The sequence below is a fragment of the Phacochoerus africanus genome, chromosome 5 (genome assembly GCF_016906955.1).
Source record: "Phacochoerus africanus isolate WHEZ1 chromosome 5, ROS_Pafr_v1, whole genome shotgun sequence".
Taxonomy (NCBI): Eukaryota; Metazoa; Chordata; class Mammalia; order Artiodactyla; family Suidae; genus Phacochoerus; species Phacochoerus africanus.
Genome location: NC_062548.1, coordinates 44,989,993 through 45,013,472, shown reverse-complemented (window position 1 = coordinate 45,013,472; position 23,480 = coordinate 44,989,993). Strand labels below are relative to the sequence as shown.

Genomic DNA, 23,480 nt, shown 5'->3' with positions numbered 1-23,480 from the left:
AGGCTGTGGGCACATCACCCACATCTGCCCACATCTAGCACCACAATCCCACCAAGGTCACCTGCGACCAGCCCCCAGCCCTGCCCCTGGCCTGGCCCAGATGGCAGGGTGGAGGGACAGTGCCTGCGACCAGCCCCCAGCCCTGCCCCTGGCCTGGCCCAGATGGCAGGGTGGAGGGACAGTGCCGGCCCTCAGGGCAGCTCCACACTGACGTGGCCCCTGCGCCCAAAGCCAGCAGGAGCAAGGGGCGGGCTGCCAGGGACAAGCCCCCACACCCTCCCACCTTCTGCCCAGTCTCTCCTCACACAGCAACATCCGCTGACCCTCCCGACACACCACAGGCGGGGTCATGGCCAGGGTGACTGGTGAGGCTGCGGGCTCAGTCAGCTGGAGGGGGGCTGGTGACGGACGAGCTGCCACCCCCTGAAAATTGTCCCTTCCTGCGACCTGGGCCCCAGGATGGGGAACAGCTCCAAGAAGACCAGAGGTGGAAAAGCCACATCAGGGCCAAGCATCTGAGAGAGACCTGGGGTGTGAGGGCCACAGCCAAGTCCCACAAGGGCCCAGGACAGGCCAGGCCTGAGTCTGAAGGGCCCTGGAGGCCACTGTCAGGGCAGCTGGAGGGCACCTGGCAGACAGCAGTGTGGCCAGGGGAAGGTGACAGTCATTCCCAAGGGGGCCCTGCGTTTCTTGGGGGAGACAGATGGACTGGGCCTGCAGCCTGCCTGAGGCTGGCCTCACTTGCTTAGGAGCTGAGCAGCAGCTGGGCTGCAGCTGGGTGTTCCCCCCTGCCCACCCCCAGGGGAGGGAGCCGGATAAACACCCCGGGGGAAGGGGGTGGGGCCCAAGAGCCTGGTGGGTGGGGCCTGTGGTAGGCAGTGCCCCTTGGATGAAGCAGGGTTGTGTGCCCAGGAGCTGCTTGGAGGCTATGAGCACAACTGCCCTGCACACCGGAGTCACCTCACACTCGCTGTCTAGCGATGGCGCCAAGTGTCCAGGAGGGAGTGTCTGCTGGGCATTAGGATGCAGAATTAGCTGAGGTGGTGGGTGCCGCCTGAAGAGCTGGACAGACCCACCGCTCAAGTGGGCAGCCTTGGGCCTCAGTTGCCCTGGAACATGGGACAACCCAGCTTGGCATCTCAGGGCTGCAAAGAGAGCCCCAGGATGGCTTCCAGAGTCACCAGGGCTCAGCTGTGTGTCACTGAGCAGGCCCCAAACCTCTCTGAGCCTAGGTTGCTCATTCGTGACAGGTGGCCAGGCTTTCTGCACACCTCAAGGAGGTATGAGGATCAAGATAGGGTTTTTGTTTGTTTGGCAACCCCTGCAGCATGTGGAGTTCCGGGGCCAGGGATCAGATCTGAGCCACGGTTTTGACCTAAGCTGCAGCCGTGGCAACACGGGATCCTTAACCCACCATGCCAGACCGGGGATCAAACCTGTGTCCCAGCGCGCCCAAGAGGCCGCCACGGATCAGGGTTTTAACCCCTGAGGGAGGGAACAGGGCGCAGTAAAGCTGCTGCTGGGATCCTGCTCCAACCCTCACCCGCCAGCCCTCCGAGGCACACGGTTCTGGAAGAACACAGATCTGACATTTATTTGGTCGCGATTTCGCTGGGCAGCGCATGGCCGGGTTGCAGGCGTAAGTGAAGCGTCCTGAGGGTCCGGGGCGGGGGGGCACCGGCTCCCAGCCTCGTCAGTCCCAACCAAAGTCCTGGCCAGTCATCTGGTAGAACTTGAGGTTGAAGGGCCGATAGAAGGCGCGCAGGCGCTGGACCACGGCCTCGGGCACGCGCGGGTGCGGCCGGCCCTTGGACTTGCCCAGGCAGCGCGGGCGGCCGCTGCCCTGGGCCTTCTTGAGGCAGGGGAAGCCCTTGGTGGCGTTGAAGTAGAAGTGCTTGTCCGAGACGACCCGCTTGAGGCCCAGGAAGTCCTGCACGCGGCCCAGCTCCCCGGCTGGGTCGCTGACCAGCCGCTCGCCGCTGACGAAGAGGAAGCGGGACAGAGGGAAGTAGCGCAGCCAGCGCGCCAGGTGCTGCGCGTACAGGCCGATGCGCACGGCGCTCCAGGCCGTGTCCACGGGGCCCAGGCCGCGGCGAAAGGCCAGCGCGCGGAAGCTGGGCAGGCCCGGCGTCTTGGAGAGCGTCTGGGCGTAGTCGGAGATGGCCCGGGTCACCGGGTTCCGCACCACCACGATCAGCTTGGTGTCCGGGGACATGGCGTGGATGCGGCGCGGGGCCTCCCGGGTGATGAAGTAGCTGGGCGTCTTCTCCATGGTGATCTGCCCGTCCAGGCTGCGGGGCATCAGGCTCCTGCGGGGCGGGGGCGGGGGCGGAGCGGGGCCGTGAGCCCTCCCCATCTCGGCTCTCCGCAGGCCCGGGGACCTGGAACCCGCCTTCCAGCCCGCCTCCGCGAAGCCCGAAGCCGAAGCGGCAAATCTACAAGGGGCGGTGCGCCCCCTCCACGCCCCCCTCCGGCCGCCCACCGGCCCCCTGGCAGTGGGGACCCTTCCTGCAAGCCTGCCCAACCCCCTCCCACAGCCCGACTGCACCCCGACCCTGACGCTGCCGGGCCCCTCACCCCAGACCAGCTGGTGAGGCCAGCGGGCCCCAGACTCGCCACCCACAGGGCTCCGCAGCCTTCCCCACCCCGTGGCTGTAATTACCCAGTTATGCTTTGATTAAGTAGCTGATGGCATCCCCTGAATTAGGCCACTCATTATTGACAAGTGTCCCCAACCAAGGGCAGCCACCCTTCCCCTCTCCGCCTCCCTGGCACAGCCTCTCCCCACCTTTGGTAAAAGCCTTGGGCCCCACCAGGACGCTGAGGGCCACGGCATGGCACAGTAAGGGAGGAAGTTAGCCAGGTGGCCCCAGGATCCACGCCAAGACCCCGGCCGCCTGGCCCTCCCAGACCTGGCCTGGAACCCAGGGTGCAAGGCTGCAGCTGCCGCATTTCCAACGGGTCCTCTCATTCCGATGGGGGGGGCACCCCCTTCCCTAAGTTCTGGAAGTCTGCTGATGACAGCTCCTGAGGACCCCAAACCTGGAGGAGCCTGTCCTGAGCACCCTGCCCCGGCGGGCCAGATCCCCTGAGCAGTCCCCTGGCAGCAGGTGGGCAGGGCAGGTAGGGTGGGGCAGGGCAGGGCTGCACAGCTGGGCAAACAGGCCATGAGGGCTGGCATCTAGGTCAATAGAGGCAGAGGCTGCAGGACCTGCTGGGGCTGGAGATCTCTGCCCGGATCAGAGAGAGCTCCCCGCCCTGCTGACAGCCCCCGGGACCGGCCCCTGCCAGGAGGGCAACACGCAGCACAGAATTCAGGCTTCATCCAGCCTAGTGCCCCCCACACTCAAGCCCCTGGAAGTCAGGACCCGAGGCTCCTCTTCCTCCCCAGACTCACAACAAACCTCAGGCCTGACAGGTGCACAGGTAACAGGGTGCTTGGCTTGGACGGGCTGAGGTTAGGTCAGGAGAAGGTGCCACCAGAGTCCCGGGTCCCTGATACCACCCGCTTGGGTCGGTGGAGGGGTGGGCTGCATGGTCTGCTGGCCTTGGGAGCTGTCCCACGTCTCAAAATAAGGCTGGGGGAGAGCTGGCCCACAAAAGTTTGGGAGACAATTCTGCTCCCTTGTTGGGGACACAGTGACCTGGGACGCCTTCCACCCCCTCACTGCCCCACTCTGTAGGCAAGCGGACCGAGGCACAGACAGGGTGCGGAAGCCCTACAGGGGCTGTGGGCTCATGGCTGCAGCTTGGATCTGCTCCACAGCCTCCTGCAGCAGGCGGTCTGGGCGGAACAGCCCCCAGCCCTCCCTGCACATAGGCTCAAAGAGACCTTGGATGGGGACACGGCCAAGGACCGGGGTCCAGGGCTGCAGCCTGGGGTGGCCAGCTCGGGGAACCACCTCCCACGAGAGGGAAGACAGAAGAAGGGGGATCCCCCCCACCGGACTTCCAGGCTGAGACCCCCCCAGAGAGAAGACAGCTCATCCAAAGTCACCCCTCTCTTCATCGCCCTCCTCAGGGAGGGACCCGACCCGAATGGTCCTAGATCCTCCTCACCCATCCTTGAACCCCCCCACCCCTTTCCTTCCTCCCCCAGGTGCCCAGTGACCCCAGGAGTGCCCTTCCCTTCCCCATGCTGGGCCCCCCGTGGGCCTGTCCCACCCCGGCGTGCCTGTCTGGGGACAGGGGACTCAGAGGGACCTGAGAACCCACGGCTGCTTTCTCTCCAAAGAAGTCGGGGTGGGGGGGACGAGGGAGGGAGATGCCCGCTCTCCAGGCCTCTCTTGCCACAGCCAGCTTGGAGGCCTGAGATCTTTGGGACCAATTACCCACACTCCGCAGGCCTCAGAGGCCTGTCCCCAGCCGGCACGGAGGAAGGGGGATGGGTCTTTTGGGGGGTGGGAGGGACTGGGTAGAGGATGAGAGGAACAGGCCTGGGACCCCACCTGGCAAACATCTGCCAGTTGCTGTGCGGACACCCCTCCCTGCTCATCTGGTCTGCATTTCCCCGTAGCTTCCACCCATCTCCAGATGATTCTCCCTGCCCTCTCAGCCTGCACCTCACCCCACAGGCTGCAGGGCCTCATCCCGAGGGGCCTGAGACCCAGCAGAAGCCAGCTCCAGTTCCTGGGGCTTGGGGGAGGCCCTACTCCCTGCACTCACTCTCCAGCCCCAGGAGCCCAGGGGTTCCCCTACTGCAGCCCTCGTGGTCCTTCTGCTTTTCCAAAATACTCTGGTGCAAGTAGAGCCCCACCCCACCCCCAGACAAGGCACCCCCTCCTGAACTGAGCCGTTGGGGTATTTGTGTGACCCTAGCACCTGCCAAACAGAAGATGTTCAATGAATGAGCAAAGGAACAAATGCTGGGTGAGCTCGGGGACACCTGGGGGTCACGGTCCCCTTGAGAGTCTGAGGGATGAACTGAGGCCCAGGGAAGGGGACTGGTTTGGCCAAGGTCAACTCTGAGCAGCCCGGCACCCCTTGCTGAGGTCAAGGGAAGGGCCAGAATCACTGGTGGTCACAACCAGAGGGACCAGGTGTCCCAGAAACTCAGCTGGAGGCATCAGCCAGTCCTGCTCCCTCACCCCCCAAACTGCCACCCAGAGCAGGGCTCTGGAGGCCGGGCCAGGGTCCTGAGAACAGGTGACACCACCAGACCCTGCCCAGGGGCTGGACACCCTCTTCATAGCTGGGACAACCGAGGGAGGGGGGACACTTTCAGAGACTCACTGCACACTCTTGGCTGCTTAAGGGGACAGCCAGGCTCAGAAGCACAGACGCCTGAGAGCAACGGCAAGCCTGCTTCGCACGTGGCCACACGTGGCCACATCCTTGGCTCCCTCCGGCCCTGCACCAGCCAGTGAGGGGTCAGAGCCAGCACCCCCCCCACACCCCTGGCAGGCAGCTCTGGACTAAAGGGGCGGAAGCCACTGCATCCTCTGCCCCCCGGCCCCCCGCCCACAATGGCTCTAAAATGAGGAAGGAGGAAGTCCCCTCTTCCAGCCTAAGCAGACTCCTGAAAACTCCCACTTCCATCTCGGGCCTCAGGCACAACAGTGTCCCAAGAACCTGTCCCCAAATCTGAGGCTCTAACCCCTCAATCTCTCCAGACCAGCCCCCCAGAGCTGGAGCATGTGCCCCCACCCCCCCCAAGGACCTGGATGGCAGTCCCAGGATCCCTGGCTCTTCGAGAATGCTCTTAGATCTCAACCCAATTCTAGACTCCCCTGTGGCCCCTCTGCGGCCCAGCCTATGGGAGCAGCGGCAGCTCTGAAGTCTGCAGTATGGTTGACTCTGAGTCTGCCGCCCTCCCCACCCGCCCCCTCCCTCCTCGTCTCCCCCCCCTTCCTCCTGTGCAGGGAAGTGAGGAATCAGGGACACTTTGGGAGGCTCCAGCACTGGTGGAGTGGGGTGGTGGTCTCTCCCTGAACTCTGAAGATGCAGAGATTCAGTCAGTTGGGTCCAAGGACGTGGAGACCCCATCACCAACAACTTGCCTAGACCTCTGACCGCAGCAAGCCTTCAGAGGTCAGGGGCCAGAACCCCTGTTCTTAATGCGAAGCCTCCAAATCCAGTCTGGGTACCAAAAAAGCTGGTAAACCTGAAGGTCAAGAATCTGGGTCCTGCTACCCCCTACTCACCACTAGTTTAGCAGGTGACCTCGGGCAGGGTCCTCTCCACCCCTCAGGGGACAAGGTGGGTGCTGGGGGGGGTGGCGGGGCAACTCACCCTCCTCTGTAAGCCCTCATTTCCCCGAAGGAAGGGACAGGGCTTGTGCACAGCTGACAGAGGCAGCGAGCCGGGGGCGCAGGGCAGGTGGTCCACTCATGGTTCGTGCTACCCTCGGCAGGGAGGGGCTGCTGTTTGAGCAGCCACCAGCTGGGGCTGGGTGCTCCCCACATTCCACCACACAGCCCACGGCCATGTCAGGCGGGAGTCAGGGCAGAGTCCGAGCCCCAGGACATGAGGCTGGTCCCAATGCCCACCGCTGAGCACTGACTCAGGCACCCACCTCCTTTCTTTTTCTTTCTTTTTTGTTTTGTTTCTTTTTGGCGCCACACCCGCAGTATATGGAGGTTCCCAGGCTAGGGGTCCAATGGGAGCTACAGCTGCTGGCCTACACCACAGCCACAGCAATGAGGGATCCAAGCCGTATCTGTGACCTACACCACAGCCCATGGCAACACCAGATCCCCGACCCAATGAGCGAAGCCAGGGATCGAACCCACATCCTCAGGGATATTAATCTGATTCATTTCTGCTGCACCACGACGGGAACGCCCCCTCCTCCTTTCTGAAGACCAGACTTTTTCCCAGTCCTTTTTTGCAGGACTACGGAGAAGGATTCCTAGTTCCAGGAGCAGGGCTCTTGGGGTGGGGAGTGGGGTGACACTTTCTAGGAGGCTGCAGGGAGAGAGGGGCCACTAAGCTGGAAGCTTTTCTAAAGCTCCTGCGACCCTACTGGCTTAAAGCTCCTTCTCAGCTAGAATCGCACGCCAGCCCCCAACCAGGACTCTCCTTGGAGTTTGCAAAATTTCGGGGAGCCCACAGGCCAGTGACCACCCTCTTTTGCATAAAACCTGCTGGAGGGCCGCATCCTCCCCCTCCCCCCACCCCGGTCAAGCCTCAGCTCTACTGCAGGCTGGTCCCAGCCCCAGAAGCTGCCCAGAAACCTCGCCTGCCTCGTCCCCAGGGAAACCCCTGGAGCGCACCACCCGTTTCTCCGAAGGCACCCTCCAGGAAGTCGATGGGGCGAACAGGTCCGGGCGCTCACCGGTACCAGGCGAGGCCGCGCTCGTAGCACCTGTCGAAGAAGTGGGGCTCCGAGCCGAGGGCGCGGACATCAGGGTGCAGTCGCAGAAACTCCAGCAGGGCGCGCGTGCCGCCCTTCTTCACGCCCACGATGAGCGCCTGGGGGAAGCGCCGGCGGCCCGAGCCGCTGGCCACGGGCAGACTCGGCGCCCCGGGGCTGCGGGCGAAGGTGGGCGGCTCGGTAGGCGCGGGGGTTGGCTCAGGGACGCGGCCGGCCAGCGGGCAGCGTCCTGGGAAGGCACAGAGGCAGTAGGCTCCGAGCACCAACGCGGCGAACAGCAGGGGCGCACCGGGCGCCCGAAGCGCGGCCCCGGGCCCGCCCCCCGCGCCCTGGCTGCTCCCGGCCCCGCCGCCCGGGCCGCCGCTACCTGCCATGGGGCCGAACGGTGCCCAGGCTCGGGAGCGGGGGCTGCAGGGGGCCACGCATCCCGACCTGCGCCGCGCTCAGCCCGCGGGCGCCGGGCTTCTGCTCTGAGCCCCACCTCCTCGCCGCCTGGAAACGGGCGCGGGGCGGGACCGGGAGCGGGATGCTCCACCCCGCCCAGAGGCCCCGCCCCGCTTGGACCTCTGCTCCGCTCAGGACACGCCGACACCCAAGGGCGTCGCTGCGTGACTCCGAGCCTCAGGGACTAGCCCGCGGAGCCTGCTCAGAGACCCTAAGCCCCAGCCATCTCTGCTCCAACGTCTTCAGCCTTGCGCGCCAGGATACGGCAGCGGCGGGTCGGGACGCAGAACGGTGACAGGACCGCACCGCTGGCCAAAGGACCAGATCTTAGACGGCACATCGCCGTCCCTCCCAGACAAGGGCGGCGTGGCAGGTTCACATGCAGAGCACGTGGGCCGAGGGGGAGCGTTGACCCCAGCCCCAGTGAGCAGAGATGTTGCCGGAAGGTCAGGGAAATTCTCCGGCGGGAATGAGGCGCGCCTTGCTGCCAGTGGGCTTGCCACTGCCATTCATCAGGACCACGGGCCTGAGGACTGGAGAGGGCTAGCCAGGCGTGATTGACGTCTGAGAGACAGGCTCGGAGAGGACAGGCCTTGTCGACAAGGGCCCAGTGACATCGGACTTCAGTCTCCTGACCCTTCCTACCATGTCATACTGGCTGTCTGTGCAGCCTCGTGGGTCCCCCGGATGTCAGGGACCAATCTCTGACTCTGGCAAAGTGGCTCCTATGGGAGATGAGAAGGATTCAGGAGACCTGTGCTGGGAAACTCGAAGGAAGAGCCTGGGTCCTGACCTAGGAGCTTCCTCTGAGGGGCAGGGAAACCCAGAAGCCACGCACAGTACCAAGACCTGCTGGGCAGTGGACACTCTGCAGGAGTTGTATGCACCCCGAGGTTGACTGAACCCCCAGCACAGCACAAGGAAGGCAGAGGAGAGCCGGCTGGGAGAGGGGGGAGCCCCAGTCCTAGGCTGAGACGGGAAGGAACGTGTGTCCTCCCTCTGCCTCTACCCCAACCTTCCTGGATTCACAGTTTCTGGAGCTGGGCCCCAGCTCCCCAAAGAGCCTAGCCTTCCTCCAGCCAATGCCCTGAGACCACTGCCCTGGCTTTGGCTGGTTAATGCGCTATCCCTGAGCCTAAAGGGATCTGGAACTCAGGCTGATCCAGAGCACTTCCCAAGGGCAGGGGCCTCCATGACCCACAGACATTTCCAGAACTCCCGCCCAGAGGCAGCCCTGGCAGGAAGGGGGCTCTTCAGAGCCAGTGGGGTGAGGACCCCTGACCGGGGGCCCAGCCCAGTTCCCAGATGCCAAGCCTGCACCTGCTTGTCAGGGCAAGACTCAGCCAGGAGCCCTGTCACGGGGTGTTGGCACATCACTGTCTGGGCTGCATGCTGGCACACGCAGGATCACAGGAAGTTCTTCTTCTGGTCTAGCTTAAAGCAAGATTTGTTCCAGACAGGTTGGTTCTCCTAGAGCCACCTACTCCACCTGCAGCACCCACCCACAGCCTTAGCAGCCACCACTTGGGCCTCCAAATTCCAGCACTGAACCCTGGTGGCCCCTCCATCTCGCTGCCCCAGCACAGGCACGGTTGTTTCTGCCTCCTAGGCTTTGCTCATGCTCTTCTCCCTGCTGGGCATGCCTTTTCCTTAGCGCCCGCCCCCGACGACCTGCACCCACAGACACACCTGCTTGCAGACTTTCCAGGAAGCTTTTATCAAGAACGGCAGGATACCCAATGTGCTGGGGCCGGGGGAGGAGGTCGAGGACAGAAGTCGGCTTGGGGCTGGGCAGTTGCCCCTCTCTCCACCTGCCAGATGGCTCTCTGGTGAGGGGTGGGTGCAAATCCAGGGACATCCCAGATGGCAGCCTTGGCTGTTTGTCCACCAGGGCACCCCAGAGCCGACAGGCACTAGTAAAGGTCGCCCAGGGGAAGGATGGGAGAGAGGAGAGGCTGCGGAAGGCTTTCTGGAGGAGATGGTTAGGCGAGGAGCAGCAGGACAGCGTCCCCGGGGGTGAGGAAACCCTCAGAGGGCAGTGTTGGGACAGGGGTGGGGGTGAGGAGGAACCGGGCGGGGCCTCGTGGCATGTGGCCTCAGGCCCCTCCGGCCCCAAGCCTCTGGTCCCTAACAGGGAAACCTCAGTCCCGCCTCTGAAGGAAGGTCTTCGCTGAGAAGCAATTCCCACGCCTTTGGATTCGGGCCGCTTAGCTTCTCTAATACGCTGGTTTCCAGTAGAGTCACAAAGTTGAACCATCACCACCATAATCAACTTGGAGCCTACTCTTCGCCCCAAAAAGAATTCGTAACCCTGAGCCGTCGCTCCCTCTTCTCCCCTCCCCCAGCCCCTGGTAACCACGAATCTACCTTCTGTCTCTGTGGATTCACCTCTTCCCCACGTTTCAGGTAAGTGGCCTTTTGCAACTAGCCTCTTTCATGCAGCACAACAGGTTCAGGGCTCATTTACGTCTCAGTGTGTCAGCGCTATCGTTCTTTCTCTGGCTGAATCACATCCCACTGAAAGGATGGACCACATTCTGTCCATTCATCAGCTGATGGACACCTGGGTTGCTTCCAGCGTTATGGGTCTACCATGAACCTTTTTTTTTTTTTTTTTTTTGCCATCTTAGGGCCACCCCCATAGCATATGAAGGTTCCCAGGCTAGGGGTCAAATCAGAGGTGCAGCTGCCGGCCTACCCCACAGCCACAGCAACACAGAATCTGAGCCATGTCTGCAACCTACACCACAGCTCAGGGCAACACCAAATCCTTAACCCACTGATGGAGGCCAGGGATCGAACTCGCATCCTCATGGTTCCTCGTCGGAATCGCTTCCGCTGCACCACAACGGGAACTCCCAAAAGGACTTTTCTTAAAGGGCTAAACGTAGAGTTACTGTCTGATCTAGCAATTCCACTCCTAGAAATAGACCCAAGAGAAATGAAACATATGTCCACACATGATCTGGCGTGGCTGTGGCTGTGGTGTAGGCTGGCAGCTACAGCTCTGATTAGACCCCTAGCCTGGGAACCTCCATGTGCCTGCGGGTGCGGTCCTAAAAAAAAAAAAGGCAAAGAAAAGTCCCTTTGGAGTTCCCTGCTGGCTCAGCTGGTTAAAGATCTGGTATTGTCAGAATGTTCTCCAAGGAAGACATACAGATGGCCAGCAAACACATGAAAAAATGCTCAACATCGCTGATTATAAGAGAAATGCAAATCCAAACTACCATGAGATACCACCTCACACCCGTCAGAATGGCCATCATTCATAAGTCCACAAATAACAAGTGCTGGAGGGCGTGTGGAGAAAAAGGAACCCTCCTGCACTGTTGGTGGGAATGTAAACTGGTACAGCCACTATGGAGAACAGTTTGGAGATACCTTAGAAATCTATACATAGAACTTCCATATGACCCCGCAATCCCACTCTTGGGCATCTATCCGGACAAAACTCTACTTAAAAGAGACACATGCACCAACATGTTCATTGCAGCACTATTCACAATAGCCAGGACATGGAAACAACCCAAATGTCCATCGACAGATGATTGGATTCAGAAGATGTGGTATATACACACAATGGAATACTACACAGCCATAAAAAAAGAATGACATTATGCCATTTGCAGCAACATGGATGGAACTAGAGACTCTCATACTGAGTGAAATGAGCCAGAAAGACAAAGACAAATACCATATGATATCACTTATAACTGGAATCTAATCTCCAGCACAAATGAACCTTTCCACAGAAAAGAAAATCATGGACTCGGAAAATACACTTGTGGCTGCCCGGTGGGAGAGGGAGGGAGGGGGAGGGATCGGGAGCTTGGGGTTATCAAACACAACTTAAAGTAGATTTACAAGGAGATCCTGCTGAGTAGCATGGAGAACTATGTCTAGATACTCATGTTGCAACAGAACAAAGACTGGGGGGAAAAAAAATGTATACATGTAAGAGTAACTTGATCCCCATGCTGTACAGCAGGAAAAAATCAATCAATCAATCAATAATAAAAAAGAAACAGGAAGGGACATTTAAAAAAAAAATCTGGTATTGTCGCTGTTGTGGCTCAGGTCACTGCTGAGGCACAGGTTGGATCTCTGGCCTAGGAATTTCTGCATTTCTCGGGTGCAGCCACAAAAAAAAAAAAAAAAAAGAGTCCTTTTGAAGGTTAAATTTGGGAATCTCCGAATCTGCCTCTCCCTGCCCCTCACCCTCAGGGTTGCTCTCCTCCCTCCTCCCCAGGGTGGCTCAGCGACCCCTCCACCCCACCTCCGCCCTGCCTCGGCATCAGAGTCTAGCCCGGCTCCTCGCTGGCTCCCTCCTGTGTGACCTAGGGACAGTGGATCCCCTCTCTGAGCCACATGGTGAAAAGTGACTTCGGGACCCAAAAGAGACCAGACCATGGGAATGCAGGGTTGGTGGCTGTCCCTGTGCACTGAGAGGGTGGCTCAATTGCTGCCCTGGCTGGTCTCACCTGCTCTGTCAGGAGGAAACAGGAGTTGGTGAATCCCCTCCATGCAGTCTGGTCTCCAGAGGGTTCCTTGCCTCTGATTTTTTTTTTTTTTGGTCTTTTTTGTCTCTTTCCAGGGCTGCACCCACAGCATATGGAGGTTCCCAGGCTAGGGGTCTAAATCAGAGCTGTAGCCACTGGCCTACGCCACAGCCACAGCAACATGGGATCCAAGCCGTGTCCGTGAACTACGCCACAGCTCACGGCAACACCGGATCCTTAACCCGCTGAGCAAGGCCAGGGATCAAACCCGCAACCTCATGGTTCCTAGTCAGATTCGTTAACTACTGCACCACAATGGGAACTGCAAGTGTTCCTTGGCTTTGAGGGCTCCACGTGGCCTGATGTCATTTCCCCTTTTCCTCGCTTCTGGACCCCCGGCCTTCTGGCCAACGCTGCCAGGCAGGAGTCCATCTGCCCACTCTCCTTAGGCCAGCCATCAGACATGCAGATAAGTCAGGTTTGGTGGGGCGGCTGGCCAAGAGCAGGGAGAGGAGGAGGGTTGAGCTGCTCAGGCTGCCTCTTCAAGTAAACACCATCCCCAGGGGAGACAACAAGGAGGGCCAGCGAAGATGGGGACAGGCAGGTCAAGTCTAGGGAAGGAGTCTTGGGGAATAAGGCCATGGTGGGAGAAAAGCCCAGCCTGGCCTCACACGTCTATGACCCGGCTATGTCTGTGTGTCCTTCTCAGACTGTCATTATTTCTTTGTGGGTGATTTGGATCCCCAACTATCCCCTCCACCTACCCATGAGCCCTGCAAGGGCAGGGATGGGGTCAGTGTTGACTCCTTCTGTGGCTCTACACATAACCATGAGGAGTGCTTATGAATGTTTGTTGAATGACTGAGTGACTCCGTGTGAGAGTCTAGGTGTGGACCCCTCTCCCAAGCCCCTCTCCACCTCCTTCCCAGCCTGTCCCCAAACCAGGGTGGACACCCCCAGCCTGGGCACCCCCAGACGGCCGTGCGGGGTGTGCACACAGCTGCCCCACTCTGGAAGATGAGGAATAATACCGTGCAGTCTCTCCCGCTATGGGGGACAGCTGGGGGCTTCCAGAAACATCCTCCCCTAGAACCACAGCCTTACCCCCCAGACCCACTTCCTCAGCCTGCTAGGATTCCTCGGCCTGCAAGGGGAGCCCAGGGGAGCGGGCAGAGGCTGAGGGCGGGCCCAGCTGTCTTTGATTTGTGTGGGGTTTTTCCATTTCGGCTGTGGTTTCCTCCTGGGGAGGGGCCATAAGAGACATCTCCCCACCTACCCACCCACCCCCGGAGCCCGGTTCTGCCTGGTGGAGAATGAGGGAGCAGGAGGCCATGGCGGGGCTGGGCCCGTGCAGCCCCGTACAAAGCTGACAGTAAGACTGTGGGAGCTAAAGGCTGACCCAAGGCCAGCTCTGCCCCTCCCAGCAGGTGACCTTGGCAGCTACCCAGGCTCTCTGCCCTTCACTTTCTGACTTTAAAAAACAATAGGAGTTCCCAATGTGGCTCAGTAGTCAACAAACCCCACTAGTATCCATGAGGACACAGGTTTGATCCCTGGCCTCGCTCAGTGGGTTAAGGATCCAGCGTTGCCGTGAGCTGTGGTGGAGGTTGCAGATGCGGCTCGGATCCCGCATTGCCATGGCTGTGGTGTAGGCCAGGGGCTACAGCTTCCATTGGACCCCTAGCCTGGGCACCTCCATAGGCCGCAGATGCAGCCGTAAAAAGACAAAACAAAACAAAACAAACAAAACACATGAGGAGTTCCCTGGTGGCCCAGGTATCAGGCCAGCCTGGTTTGCTGGAACGCAGGGTCTTGTTCCTGGTGACCAGCCAGATCTGGGGACCCTGGCACAGAAGGGTTTGCCAGGGCCGACAAGATGCCCAGCATCAGGAGGGGCCCGTGAAGGTTCCCCTGGCTGGGAGTGGGGAGCGAGGGCCTCCCAGTCAACCCGAGTGGTCACACACATGCAGGGAGCCTGCCTGGGGCTACAGGGCTGGCCAGGAGCCAGAGCCTTCTGCTCAGTGACAGCCCCCTGCTTGCTTCCAGCCGCCCTCACTCCTTTTCCCTGGGTCTTCCTGGAAGGATCAGCCCAAACCGAGGGCCGTTTGCCAGGGGCCGCTGCATCTCCAGGAGAAGACAGAGACCCAGGGAAAAGGAGGATGCATCCCTGGGTCCTGCAAATTGCTTCCCACCCACCAGCTTGGCCCAGTTCAATTCATAGCAATATGACGGTCCTTCTAGGCTGGCAGCTTCAGTCCACTCAAGGTGAAGCTAAAGGGGGGGAAAGAGGGTCCCGCAGAAACAGGACTCCCTCTGCCCCCCCATCCCCACCTCCTCCAACTTTTTGGCCCCACGCCAGGCTTCTGGGCGTGGGAACCTCTCAGTGTCGTGGGGAAGGGAAGCATTGTCCAAGTGGCTCCACACTGTTGAGTCACTGGAGCTCTGTGGTCACGTCTGTCCATCTGTGCCCAGGCAAGGGTCCCCATTAACTGGAAGGTGACTATGAGCAAAGGACCTGGTGCAGGCTCAGGATACACACAGCATGAGGGGGTTCAGAGGCCTGCTGACAGACCCCAGCTGCCATGTCCCCAGTGTGGAGACCCCTGCATGGCAGGTGCTAGCAGACAGCACCCCCAAGAGAGCCACACCCCATCCCCCCACACCTCCAGGGAAACACCCAGTACCGACCGCCAATCAGACAGACATGCCAACGGCGCACAGCCAGGCTTACTCAGCTTGGGCTCGGGAAGACCCAGAGCCCAGGGCAGAGCCTTGAACTCTGCCCTGCTCCCGCCAGACCTTTCCCTAAGCTGCAGGCTTCTTGCTCGAGCAAGAAGACCCACCCCCTCCCCAGAGAACAATGACTCCATCCTTGTCCCTCTGACTCCAGCTTCCCTGGCCCCCCCCAGCCTCCAGACATACCCCAGGGGCTCTGGTCTCAAATGAGCCCAACCCAACCCCACATTTCCGAGTAAAAGGGAACAAAAGGCCCCTGCATGAAGAGGTGGAAGGGTGAGCCCAGAGGAACGGGCCAACTGCACCTCTGGGACAGAGGCCCAGGGCGGGGTCTCCTCTCTGCTCCGGCTCCAGCAGTGCAGCCACCAAGCCCTCTGAGGTCAGGAGTAGCTTGTACCTACCCTGGTTGGAAATGAAACGTGGTGAGACATGAAGCGAGGGCTGAACCATGGACAATCTCCATGGCTTTACAAGGAACACATGAGGCCTAGAAAAGGTGCTGGGGGTGCTGAGGGGCTGGGAGGCAAAGGCGCAGGCAAGTCAATCCCCTCACCAGCAGCCCCCTCCTTCTGGTGCTACCAGAGGCCCACCAACTGTCTCCCCTGAGCCCCCGAGCTCCTTAAGCGGAGCCCCAGTGCCCAGAGCTAAGGTGACAGGTGATCCTGGGGTCCCTGTCTCCCCCGGGCCGCGGATATAGTCACGCGGGTGTGTGGTTCGCTCACCCTGACTCTGCGCGGCTGCGCAGAGGGAGCGGGGAGAAGGCAGCGCAACTTGATGCCGACTCATCTCATGCTACTACGTGCAGCGCCCCCTTCAGGACTCGCCTTTTGGGGGGCGGGAACGAGATCGCTCAGTTCTCCGAGGCCGGCCTAGAGGCCCAGGTGCAGGGGTTTGGGTGCAGGGGGTGTCGCCGCTGGGGCTCGGCTGGGGCTGGGGGCGTCCTGCCTCCACCTTCCTCCACCCGCCAGCTCTGTCACGCTCGGCCGACTCCACAAGGGGCACCGTGAGTCTCGACTCTTCCCCTGCACGGGTCACGTTCTTGAAGTCCCCCGCCCCCTTGGACGCCAGGGTCTCTGCCAGGCACTGGATGTAATCATAAATCACCACCCGCCCCCCCACGTGCTGGGCACTGGCGTGTTGGGCGGGCGCGGCCTGGGGGCCACGGGATGCGGGCGCGGACCACTGGGTGCCGCGGAGAAGGAAGCACAGCCAAGGCGCGAGGCGGCACCGCAGGGCTGCGGCTGAGCGGGCCTGGGGGCGGGGCCGAGACCGAGGGGCGGGGTCGCCGCCGCCTCGAAGGCCTCGGGGTTGGGCGCGCCCCTCAGACCCGCCCCAGCGCACTCACAGCGCAGCCCCTGCTGGTCTGTGCTGCGCACGGTCCCTGCGCCCAACCCCCGGGGAGGGGACCCTAAGGACCGATGGACTCAGAGGGGGTCTTAGCGCTAACCCCCCTACCAGGGCTGTGCGGGGAGTAAAGCCACGATGGCTAACTTAGCAGTGACCTTCGCAGACCTCTCCAGGCTCCCTCGTCCACTTGCCAGCAGTGCCCACATGCATGCACGGGCTCAGCGGTCCTAGGACCTACTCCTAGCAGCACGCCCACCAGGGTCAGGGCTCTTCCTGGTGCTTGTCGCTCAAAGAAAGCACAGCTTTGGATGAGGGACTGCCTCAAGAATTGCCAATTCACTCATCTGTTCCACATTTATTGAGCGCTGGGGGGAGGGGGGGGCGGGGCCTGCCTCCGGACTGAGGGTCGGCAGAGTCCCGGATTTCCTTTCTCCCACTGGTCCCTTGCCCCACGTGCCCCTGCCCTGCTGTGCCCTGGGCTGGCAGTGCAAACCTTGGCTTGGATGGCTGTGTCCTGGAGGCTCCGTCCAGCAAGCAAGGGAGCACAGGTAAAGGGCAGAGGGGGCTGGGCTCTCAAAGAGCCTTTATTTCTCAAGAAGGAATGAGGCTGCAGGCCAAAGGTTATGCTGCAACCCAGCAGTGGGGGGGGGGGGAGTTTATGATTACATCCAGTCCCTGGCAGAGACCCTGCCCAGAGCCATCCATTGCCAGGCTCCTGGTGTGAGGGGACCTTGGAGTCCTGGGGCTCCCCCTTGTCACCTCACTCCTCCGAGGACACTGCTTGCCAGCCTCCACTGCCCCGTAAACCAGAATGAGTGTGGGGCCCCTGGGGTGCAGGCAGCAAGGCACTGCTGCTCCTGTTCTCCTACCAGACATGCCCACCGGGGCATCAGCAGGTCCTTCTGCCCACCTTGCTACAGGTCTGCGCCCAGAGAGGCAGCACAGCCTGGACACACTGGCCCAATTTGTAGGAAGAGGCCAGTTGCTCTTGGGCCAAGTTCACTCTCAGGGACACCGTGGACCAGGATACAGAGCCAGGAATGCTGGGAGAAGTGAGCAAAGTCCAAGGAGGCCCACGGGCCCCAGAGCCCAAGCTTCCTGCTGACATGCAACTGGCTCCAGCCCCAGCCCAGCCACCTTCCACATGCCTGCTGCCGTTGGGCTGAACTCAAGCGGCAGCTGCCTTCCCAGAGCCACTTCCTCATGAGGGGTAAGTGAGGACAGGGACAGGTGTGGGGAGAGAGGACGTGAGGTTGAGGAGCCTCAGGCAAGGCCATCACCTCTCTGGACCTCCTGTCCCCCCTGAAAATGAACACCTGCCCCCTAGGCTTAGGGGAGACTTTCAGGGTGGTGATTCTTGTGAAGATGCACCAAGCTCTCACTGCTCACCCACCGTGGGCACACCTGGGGCCAGCGCTGGGCTGTGACAGTGCCCCAGGGCTGGTGACGACCCTGACTCCACTTTAGCCAATGACCAGCTTGGGACACAGAGGGGAAACCGGTCAGAGATACAAGCTGGAAACACGGGGTGGGGGACAACATTCTCTGCAACCCCAGGTAGGGGGGTCCCTAGCAGCTGCCATCAATGGTGGCTGCCAACAGTGCAGAGATGGATGTGTTTTCTAGACAAGGAGGCTGCCACACTGTGTGTGTGTGTGTGTGTGTGTGTGTGTGTGTGTGTGTGGCAGGGGGACAAGCAGCAGGAAGCCCCTTCTGCATGGGTTCCTCTGCCTTGGCCTCCCTGGTAATTTGTCAATACCAACCCCAACCCCTCCCACCTGCCACGTACACACCTCTGCTTGGTGTCTCAGCTCCAGCCCATGTGCTCAGAACCCATGCAGCCATGCCACCATCTTCCTGTGCCCTCACCCAACAAGGGCACAGGCTGGGTTCCACAGGAAGGTGAAGTGCTCCACTCAAGGTCGCAGCGTTAGGTGGAGGCTCACCCAGGGCCAGAGCAGAGACGCTGGCCTGTGGCTGGGAAGGGCCCCATCACCAAGGAGCAAGCAGGCTGAACAGGCCAGCAACCCAGGCCTCTGCCTCCTCCCTCCCCAGCCACGCCGGCCACACTGACCACCTCTGCCTCCCCCCTGCGGGCTCCACTCCGCCCACCTGCGCATCGCCACCAGGCGGACACGGTCGCCACCGTGCCTCCAGACCTGGCGGGCAGGCCTGTCCCACTTGCTGCAAGCCAGAAACTGACATGGATCCGATGCGCAAGAAACATTCGTGGCACAAGTGAACCAGCTGTGCGACGCCAGACCCTGGATCCTAGCATCCTTGGTTTCGTTCCCAAAGACGGCGAGCCTGGGTTCCGTTTGTGTATTGATCGCCTCCCGATTACAGGGCATTCAGGCAGGAGGGGCTTCACCCACCCTCCCCGCCAGCACGAGCCTCAGAGCATGCGCAGTAAGGCATGGGCACCGTCTCCTCAGAAGGCACGAGCTGAGGCTGGGAGGTCTAGGCCCCGGCCGCGCAAGAGCTGCTTTCCTAAGCCTGAGCTGGGAGAGCAGCATCCGCACAGACTGTGCCAGAGGGTCCGGGATTTCTCTTTCGTAACTCAGAGCCCAGAGACCCGCCCCCTCCACCTGCTCCCCTCGGGAGTCACAGACCATCACCCCTCTGGCCGCCTGCAAGGGTTTAGCCAGAGTGTATCATACAGTGACCCTGGAGCAGCCGGCTGGGCCGCCTCTGCTCACCTTCTGTCCCAGCACAGCCTGCGGGGGGTGGGTGAGAGCTTTGCTGAGGCCAGGGCCCATCCGAGAACTGGGCCCCGCCGGGGGGAAGTCCAGACAAGGCATGGAGGGGCCATGGGCTGCGAAGGTGGGGATGACGAGCCAGGCCTGGCTCCCACTCCCTGAGACCCTGGTGCCAGCCGACAGCCAGGCCCACGGGGCCCGCCCTGGCAGCCGAGGATGGGCCTTCTCCTTCTCCCAAGGAGCCTGTTCAGAGCCAAGGCCTCGGGAGCCTGCCTGACATTTCAGTCTGAATGGCTGGGGTTCCACTTCTATGATGGGCTGGCCAGAGCGTGGCCACCAAGCAGTGTTCACGTGGGAAGGGCGTGGGCTGCCTGCCTACTGTCCCTGGGAGACAGACGGTTCTTGGCCTGAAAGACACGAGGGAGAGAGAGACCAGTCACTGCTAACTCGGGTTCCAGATGCTGCCCCCGGCTGGGGCCCCCTGCCTGGGGGGGTCTCTGCGCTTGTTTTCTTCCCGGAGAGCTGCGGGGCCCCCAGAGTCTGCTCTTCCCCCGCTCGCGCCGTGTTCCCAAACCCTTGCCGCGCACCACCCTGCCTCACCCCCCAGCGAGGGCAGTGAGCAGGGGCTGTGAGCAGCCCCATTTCACAGAGGGTGAGCCCGAGGGGGGAGCCTGGCCACAGTCCTGTGGGCAGCCAAGGAGGAAAGGGATTTGTGCTCTCAAGACGGGGGAGGCGTCCAGGGGGTAGCTGGGGACACAGGCTAGAGCCAAGGTGCAGAGGAGGCTGCACTGAGCTAAAACACACACGAATGACACACAGCTCCCAACAAACTCATGATAAGGATACCGCCAATGGGAGTTCCCATCGTGGCGCAGTGGAAACAAATCCGACTAGGACCCATGAGGTTACAGGTTCTATCCCTGGCCTCGATCAGGGGGTTAAGGATCTGGCGTTGCCGTGAGCTGTGGTGTAGGTTGAAGACGTGGCTCAGATCTGACATGGCCGTGGCTGTGGCGTAGGCCGCCAGCTGTAGCTCTGATTCAAGCCCTAGCCTGGGAACGTCCAAATGCCACGGGTGCAGCCCTAAAAAAACAAATCAATAAAATGTACACCAGGCCTGTGCTCAGCGTCCAGAGGGTAAGCTCACCTTTAGGGATGAACTTCAGAGAACTGCTGAATATTCAGAAGCGGGACTGTCCCCGCTTGGGGCCATCGTTCAGGAACTCGTGTCCCAGTCCATTGCCACATCTGCCACAGGACACCTGGGAAGACCACGAGCCAGCCGTGTGAGCTTCTGGCCACAAAAGACCCGCAGCAGTGGCCTCCCCACTGCCACCAACAGATGGTGTCCGCCCCACACCCATCTCCCAAGGTAACCACTAGCATGAGAGGCGGACTCCATCCCAGAGCCCACCCCGATCCCTGTCCTGTGTCTTGTCCCTACCAGGCCCCAGGCTCTCCCAATAGTTTGGGGTGGCAGCTGCCCTGCTGAGGCCAGAGGCCCGGAACAGACAGACAGCTATCAGGGAGCAGCAGGAGAGGGTGGCCACCTCATGGGCCCCGTGCTGCTCCCACCCACCTTTAAGGCTCCAGGCCGATTGTGCTCTGGACGCTTGGCCACACTGTCAGCGTGGATGGTCTCGGTGAAGGCCGGCCACGGGGACGAGTGCGCATACTTTGAGCGGCTGGAGAAGAGCTCATAGCCACACTTGGCACACACGTAGACACCTGGGGTGGAAGGAGAGGCAAAGCTGAGATGCCGGCTCCCGCCCCTAAGGGCTGAGCTCCCAAATCCTTGAACCCAGGACAGGACAGCACCACCCCGCTTCCAGGGTGAGCTGCACACCCTCCCCGCCCCCCACACACACACCCACCAGCCTCAGGGCTGGGTACTGGCTGTGTGTAAGAGACAGCATAGAGCCCGCATTTAGTTAGTGGTTCTTAGCCTGTGCCAGAGACCAGGAGGGCCCCTCCTCACCCTTGCCTCATTGACACACCTTGAGCCTGTGATACAGCTGTTTCCATTTTGTGGATGAGCAAACTGAGGCTCAGTGATACAAGACTCAGCTGCAGGGTATGCAGGAAGGAACCCAGGCAGTCGGATGAGGACACAGCACGGCCTCCCTCCCCAAGCAGGCACCCCCACGGTGGGGGGCGCTGGTGTGGCAGCACCACCGCTAGCTCCCCTCCCTTCCCACGTGGCCATCTCTGCTGCCCAAAGAGGCCTTGAGCCAGATGCCTAGCCACTGGCCTGCTCTTCAAGCAGGAAAAGAGTGACCCCAGCAAAAAGACCTCCAGGGTTCCTGCTGTGGCGTATAGGGATTGGCAGTGTCTCTACAACGCCAAGACATAGGCTCAATCCCCGGTCCAGCAGAGTGGGTTGGAGGATCCGACATTGCTGCAGCTGTGGCTCGGATCGGATCCCGGACCAGGAACTCCATATGCCACGGGGCAACCAAAAAATAACAACAAAAAACTTCCACAGTTCCCCTTGTGACTCAGCGGGTTAAGAACCCAGCTAGTATCCATGAGGAAGTGAGTTCCATCCCTGGCTTTGCTCAGTGGGTTTAGGATCTGGTGTGGCCATGAGCTGTGGTGCAGGTCGCAAGTGCAGCTCAGATCTGGTGTGGCTGTAGCTGTGGCGTTAACTTCCAAATGCTGCAGGTGCCGCCCTACAAACAAACAAAAAAAGACCTCCAATCACCTCCTGACTGGGGAGGAGGCCCAGTAAGACAGAGGGCCAGGGTTTTAACCTATCCTCAAAAGATCGCTTTGAGGAGTTCCTGTTGTGGTGCAGTGGTTAATGAATCGGACTAGGAACCACGAGGTTGGAGGTTCGATCCCCGGCCTTGCTCAATGGGTTAAGAATGCGGCATTGCCGTGAGCTGTGGTGTAGCTCACAGACTCGGCTCGGATAGGGTACCCCCATATGCAGAGGGAGTGGCCCTAGAAAAGACAAAAAAAAAAATCACTTTGAAGGGGGAAGAAAAAAAAAAGGTTGCAAAACTGATCTGCAGAACAGGAAGTTGCTTGGGGGCTCTCCAGGGTACTGAGTCACCCTTCAGGCCCCCTCTCCCCCTCCCTCCACCTGGAGACAGCCCTGGAGTCTGAGACCTACCCAACCTTTACCAGCAACTGGTGAGGAAGGGAAGAAGAACGGGGAGCTGTTGTGGGAGTGGAGCTGTTGTGGGAGTGGAGTTTCCGTCCTGGCAGAGTAGCCTGAGGTCAACCAGAGGGTCTAAGGGGAGGACTTTGGGCAGAGGGCCCTGTATCACAGCTGGCTCACATAGATGCGGGGTGTCACAGCCCATCCCCCTAAGGGGCTGACCCCCAGTCAATCCCGCCCCAGGAGTAAGCTGCGGCCCTGGCCTTGCCTGCAAGAATGTTCTTACCAAATTAGTCCATTACCAGGCAGCAGAGCCCAGGAGGGAACTCGTCTGGGCCTCTCAAAGCCTGGGGCCAGGGCTGAGGGCTGGCCATGCCCCAAACCAACCACTCAGCCCCCGACCTCCCACCCCTCCCACCCGGCCCAGACTGCCCAGTCAAACTTCACAGGCCATTGGCAGCCTGGCAGCACTCCAGGTTACCCAACCCTGGGGGCCCTGGACAGGTGGGGGAGGCGCCCAGGCCGTCACAGTTGGATCCCAACACGCCCTTCTGTGCTTTCCAGTTTACCCCGCAGGTCTGGGGAACCGCCAAGGAAAAAGGGGGGTGTAGTATCAGGGAAATGCCCCAAGGAAAGGAAGCCCAGTCACGGGAGCTGCCCCTGGACAAGACCTTCCACCGGCTCGCTCTAAAGTCGCGATCCCAGGCACGGATACCGACAACGGTGTCACCGCCTCCATGTTCCTTGACCCCGCAGATTTCCTCGGGAATGGCCACGCTCACACTCAAAGCCTGCCCTCTTTGAGGACAGAGACCCCCCTCTCTCTAATGTGCCGCTTCCCTCAGGTACCATTACTCTCCCGAACCCCCAAATTCCTCACACTCGCCCCCCATTCCCGGAGCTCAGGGGCTCCATCGCCACCCCGAGGGCAGGGACGCCCCCTCCAATACGCGTCACTGCTCCTCTGTCCTCCCACGAAGCCACAGATCCTACCTGGCTCAAAGTGGTTCTGGAAAACCTCGCCCCCGAAGAAGCTGCAGAACGACATGGCGCCGACGGGGAAGCTCCGGCAGAACCGAGGCCACACCTCCACCGCAGGGTCTTGAGCCTGCCTCCCGCCCCACCTCCCGAGAACCAATCGCGCCGCGACGCAGGATGGGCCGGGCACCTCGAGGCCCCGCCCCCAGGGGAACCAATCACATCCAGAGGAGTGAGACACCCTCTCAGGGTTCGCCTCCCGTTGACCCGCCCCTTTTTCACAGACCAATCCCCCGCCAGAAGAAGGTTCTGGTTCCTGCCTCCAGCAGGCCCCGCCCCCTTCCGAAGACGGGCTC

At 61.0% G+C, this 23,480-nt stretch overlaps 2 protein-coding genes across 4 annotated transcripts; both read right to left on the bottom strand.

Moving 5' to 3' along the window:
• Positions 1–1,570: 1,570 nt before the first annotated feature.
• On the bottom strand, positions 1,571–10,385 carry HS3ST6 (heparan sulfate-glucosamine 3-sulfotransferase 6). The gene is made up of 2 exons (XM_047780923.1): positions 7,277–10,385; positions 1,571–2,309 (listed from the first exon to the last, which is right to left on the bottom strand). Exons 1-2 carry the CDS (start codon positions 7,687–7,689, stop codon positions 1,694–1,696), a joined length of 1,029 nt encoding a protein of 342 aa, XP_047636879.1. The 5' UTR covers positions 7,690–10,385; the 3' UTR covers positions 1,571–1,693.
• Positions 2,242–23,297, bottom strand: MSRB1 (methionine sulfoxide reductase B1). Of its 3 annotated transcripts, none has more exons than XM_047780925.1 (4): positions 23,140–23,297; positions 20,620–20,768; positions 20,188–20,302; positions 2,242–2,309 (listed from the first exon to the last, which is right to left on the bottom strand). In XM_047780925.1, the coding sequence occupies exons 1-4, from the start codon at positions 23,192–23,194 to the stop codon at positions 2,302–2,304; spliced, it is 327 nt and encodes a 108-aa protein (XP_047636881.1). In that variant the 5' UTR covers positions 23,195–23,297; the 3' UTR covers positions 2,242–2,301. The 3 variants fall into 3 exon arrangements, with proteins under 3 accessions (XP_047636881.1, XP_047636880.1, XP_047636882.1); XM_047780924.1 differs by lacking the exon at positions 2,242–2,309 and adding an exon at positions 18,649–19,447 and having other exon boundaries at positions 23,140–23,296; XM_047780926.1 differs by lacking the exon at positions 2,242–2,309 and having other exon boundaries at positions 20,190–20,302; positions 20,652–20,768; positions 23,140–23,275.
• Positions 23,298–23,480: the final 183 nt, after the last annotated feature.

Excerpts from the sequence above, each read along its gene's own strand:
- HS3ST6 (XM_047780923.1), bottom strand. The coding sequence starts at position 7,689 with ATGGCAGGTAGCGGCGGCCCGGGCGGCGGGGCCGGGAGCAGCCAGGGC. Across the intron at positions 2,310-7,276 it reads CGCGGCCTCGCCTGGTACCG|GAGCCTGATGCCCCGCAGCC; the intron begins GTGAGCGCCCGG and ends CCCGCCCCGCAG.
- MSRB1 (XM_047780926.1), bottom strand. The coding sequence starts at position 23,194 with ATGTCGTTCTGCAGCTTCTTCGGGGGCGAGGTTTTCCAGAACCACTTT. Across the intron at positions 20,769-23,139 it reads CCAGAACCACTTTGAGCCAG|GTGTCTACGTGTGTGCCAAG; the intron begins GTAGGATCTGTG and ends CTTCCACCCCAG. Across the intron at positions 20,303-20,651 it reads CGCTGACAGTGTGGCCAAGC|GTGTCCTGTGGCAGATGTGG; the intron begins GTCCAGAGCACA and ends TGGTCTTCCCAG.